Raw genomic sequence first — 4,694 nt, forward strand, 5'->3', positions numbered from 1 at the left:
AGCCCAGGAGTTGGAGGTTGCTGTGAGCTGTGATGCCACAGAATTCTACCCAAGGGGACAGCTTGAGGCTCTGTCTCAAAAAAAACGTAGTCTAAAATAATTAAAACACCTACATGAAACACTTCTCTGCTAACTACACGGTCTCCCTCCACTAAATCTATAAACTACATTTACCCTATTTGTGAATATAGTTTTAGCAGGAAAAAATGGGAGGAAAAACAGCTCTCAGAAGTAAGGAAAGTGAGAATCCTCTCTTTAAGAAGACTAACATACAAAAAAATACCAATGTTCAATTTGGAACCTTAGTTGTTAACAACAGCGCCGCTTCTAACTTTATGGTGCTTCTTAGCATTTCATGCTTCTTTTCCTCCTATATTCCACTACCTCTCCTGAAACTAGAAAATGTGCCAAGACTCCCTATTAACTTAGGTTTGGCCCCTTGCAACTCAGTTCCAGTCATTCACTGGCCCATCTAGAAAACTACTTCCTTTCACTTCCAAACTTTCCTTTAAACACTCTACTTTAAGTAAAACCTGGCTTTCCTGTCGTAAGGGCGCTTACATCTTAGCATGGGAACAATCAAGAAAACTGACAAGTGATGAATTTCTTCGATGTGTTTTTGCAACTGCAAGCACAAGCTGCTATGCCAGGCTAAGAAGGCTATCAAACTTCAGCAGAGAGAAAAGACTCAAGAAAAGATACAACAGGAGGTCTACAAGCAGCACAGCAAATAGGTTTAGAAAAGAATGAAACAGAGACACTAGTTGATGAGCTAGTCCTGAAATAATAATGAACTAGGAAAAAAGGGAGAGGGACTTTAGATACACTCTGAAATGTATCGGGAGTTGTTTTTTTTTTTTTTTAAGTTAAAATTCTGATACTTACGTAGGAATAGGAACTAGGCACGGAGGACAAGGTAATGCAGTCTGGATAAATGTTGGCTCAGAAGGCTGCTCCCAAGGAACTGTAGGCTGCTGCTACACGTAAAACACGTAACAAGTCTGAGTCAGAGGATTAAACCACATGGCCAGGTCAAGAATCTAAGAAAACAATTCCATGCATCCTCTGTCCCAGTGTTCCTCAACCTTCCTAATGCTGTGATGTATTTTCATTTTTAAAGTGGGGTTGCGACACACTGATTGAGAACCACTGCTCTGCCCAGGCAGGTTCAAATTTTTCAAACTGATGGATTGTATAAAATATTTTATTTCATCTGTATTATATCAGATTGTTCCCCCATATACATGTGGTATTAATAACCAAGACAGACTCCAGTTTTTAAGCAGCAGAACAAAGGAAATGTAGCCTCCCTCACTTCTCATAAGGAAAACACAATCATAAGCACCAACACCCAGCATCAGCAGGATGTACTCTCCATTATTTTGCTCACTGTTTCTCCCCAGCCCCTAGAGGAATGCCTGACACACAGCAAAGGTTTAATACCTACTGAGTGAGTGAATAAGTCTTTAAGATAGGGCTAAAGAAGATTATCTAGAACCCTAAACCACAATATGTGAAGGAAGACCCGCCAAATTTGGCTACATCATGATTGTGACTATTACACTGTATTTGCAAATATTATAGATTTCTCTCCTTTTCTATACTGTAAAGTTTGTTTAGAGAAGAGAACAAGACATAGTTGCCTGTACTCCAGCTCTGGGCACAGGGTTTGATACCCAATAAGTGCTTAATCATTGCTCATCGAATGACTAAGTAAAATCCAGAAAGCCTGCCCCACAGCAACCCACTATTCCCTTAATAACATCACTCCCTTACCCTGCCAGGCTGCTTCACTAATGCTTGATCATGACATGGAACAGGACACAAGTGACCACATTTCTCCAAAACTTTTTGGCAAGGTTGATGACATGGTGGACAGGATCCAAAGTGACAGCGATGTTTTTCTTGACTTGTATGATGACAAGTTGGTGATCGACTAAACCATAAAGTACAATTTTGTGTAAGTCTGATCATTGAACAATGACATCTGAAGTACAATTATCTGTTGTATATCTTCTGAGTCCATATAAAACGAGCACACTGTGAACTTTAATATTTTAAAACACTAAAGCAAAAATAATTAAAATATTAACAATAATAAAAGTCAGTCTGTATTTATATTTGTAAAAACTAATATAAGTTTGTGCAAAACTTCATACTAACCTGCACAGCTCTTTGCACTTGGGTGGTCTTGTGGTGCGTTCTCGGCCACAGGGCACTGTCACCTTTGTATTACCACAATTACACTTCACATCCACGGTTTCTGGGCAGGGATAGCAACTGCCTGGAAAAAAAGTCTGATATTAAAAAAAGTTTCCTTAACTACCCAAATGCCCATGAATGGTAAAACCAATAAATTTAGTACACTCACACAATGAGATACTTTACAGCAAGAATGAGGAAACTACAGTGTTATGAACAAATCTTAACATATAACACTGAGCAAAAGAAGCCACACACAGAGAATACGGAGTGCGTGACACCACGTACATAAAGGAAACAAGGAGAACTGGTCTACACTGTTGGAAATCAGAATGACGGTTAGGAAGGATACAGGAGGGTTTTAGACAGGGTGGTTAATATTCTGTTTAATGACAGAAGTTCTGGTCATTAGGTTATGTTCAGTTTGTAAAAATTCAACAAGTTGTACACTTACAATTTGCATGCTTACATACATACACACTAGTACTTCAATAAACTTTCAGACATTTCTTTAAAATTTGCTAAAATTTTTATTCTAAATAACAAATTTAAACATTCATTCAAAACTACAATAAGCAAAATTAGCCTTAAGTCTTTGGAAAAATCTAAAATAAATAACTTGGGGGGACCTATTTTCATACATGTTACTATCCAAATACACTATTTTTAGACAAATTCCCCAATAACTACTCTCTCATGACCTTATGTTGGTTATTAACAAGTAGAGTCAACTTTCAATTATTTATGCTTTGTGAATGATTAAATGTTAAATCTCCCATGTAAGGTTATAATTCCAAGTGTGTCGCTTATAAACATTCAAAAAGAAGAGTTATTTTGAGTTCAGCTTTTTATCCTCTTTCACTATGGGTTGGTAGAAATAGACAAAAGCAAAATGAAAGAAACCGTTTTAAACAAGCTAGTAAGTTCTCCCCAAGAAGCTCTGTCATCATGGTAGGGCTTTCTCCCCACTCCATGTGAAATGAAATAATAAGGAGGGCATAAGCTTTCACAAAGTGAGTATCTTAAAAAGACTGCTGCCTATGCCAGGACCAAGCAAAATACTGACCAGCAGTTAACCTGAAAAGAAAAGAGGAACAATGGAAAATAACCCAATTTAAATGCTCTAGAAGCTAAAAAGTTTCTTAAAACAAATACAAATTAAGTACTGTGATTCAAATAATGAACATAGAAAAAAAGAAAATGAGAGTAAGAGCATCATAGGGAAAACATTTATTGAACAAAATTACCCGATTTATTCTTTAGTGTTTCGATAAGTATAATCTAGTAGAGCATTATGCTGATAGTAATGTAAGTCTGGTTATCCTGACCCACAAGATCGACTTTTATTCTGATCCTTCCAAAAGAACGACCAGTTGTTACATATATAAAGTTAATGGTGACATTTAAGTCTGTTTTCATTCAGCATATTCCATCAATTTCTATACTTAACATAATTTTCCATTCATCTTTAGAAATTCAAAGAGGGACTTATCTAGTATAACCTTTTTTCCTATTTTAAACTACATCATCACTTGTTTAAAAATTAAATCTTATGCAGCACCTGTGGCTCAAAGGAGTAGCGCGCTGGCCCAATATACCAGAGTTGGTGGGTTCAAATGCGGCCCTGGCCAAAAACTGCAAAAAAAACTTAATCTTGAGAATAAGGGATAATTTCCCTAAACAGTATTCCTATTGACAATAGACATAAGAAACATTAAGTAAAATATCTTCAGTAATAATACTTTAAAAACCAGAAGAAAAAAAACCAGTATACAGAGACTGTAATTATACGGCCAATAGTTAAAATAGTCACAAATCCAGCAATTCCTAAACATAGACAACTATGAACATAAAAAACTATAAATCAATTTTCATATATTCATAGTGTAACATGCAGTTAGTATCCTCTTCCTATGAATTAAAGTATAATTTTAATTATGAAGAAGTAAAAAATGCTGGAAAAGGGTGTGAAATTATTCTATATTCTTACATAACTAGATAAACAAATGGTGAGAGATATATAACAACATCTACCACATTTTCCATCTAGGAAAATTTCCTTAAAGGCTAAAAAGCTTTTTTGTAGATGCTAATAGGTATCTTTAAAAAAAATAAATAGGGCAGCACTTGTGGCTCAAAGGAGTAGGGTGCTGGCCCCATATGCCGGAAATAGCGGGTGCAAACCCAGCCTCAGCCAAAAACTGCAAAATAAATAAATAAACACTCCATGAAAAATTCTCAAACCCAAATCCCATCAAACCTCTAGATCCTACTAAGAAGTTATAGGAAAAGGAAAAGACAAAGGAACATGTTTAATAATATCACAGAGATGTAATCTGCAAAATTCAGACTCTGAAAAACTAAATAAAGCAATCTAGTTTCTTTAACAAGTCACAGAGAAAATAAAAAATAGATGGAGGTTAGGAATTATAAATGAAAAGACTTTGGAGACATACCAATTACAACATGTCAATCTTATTAGGTTTTTTTTT

At 35.7% G+C, this 4,694-nt stretch overlaps 1 protein-coding gene across 3 annotated transcripts in view; it reads right to left on the bottom strand.

Annotated features, from left to right (window-relative positions):
- Positions 1-4,694, bottom strand: part of NFXL1 (nuclear transcription factor, X-box binding like 1) — a 49,154-nt gene that overhangs the window by 19,925 nt on the left and 24,535 nt on the right. For 2 of the 3 annotated variants that reach the window (XM_023515982.1, XM_023515981.1), the window contains exons 13-15: positions 2,164-2,284; positions 1,777-1,936; positions 886-977 (exon numbers count right to left, since the gene is read on the bottom strand). In XM_023515982.1, the coding sequence (XP_023371750.1) occupies positions 886-977; positions 1,777-1,936; positions 2,164-2,284 (373 nt within the window). The remainder of the gene's footprint in view (positions 1-885; positions 978-1,776; positions 1,937-2,163; positions 2,285-4,694) is intronic. The other variant, XM_023515983.1, reaches the window with a different exon arrangement.

Source organism: Otolemur garnettii, unplaced genomic scaffold (assembly GCF_000181295.1).
Source record: "Otolemur garnettii isolate 467f Iridium unplaced genomic scaffold, OtoGar3 scaffold00083, whole genome shotgun sequence".
Lineage (NCBI taxonomy): Eukaryota > Metazoa > Chordata > Mammalia > Primates > Galagidae > Otolemur > Otolemur garnettii.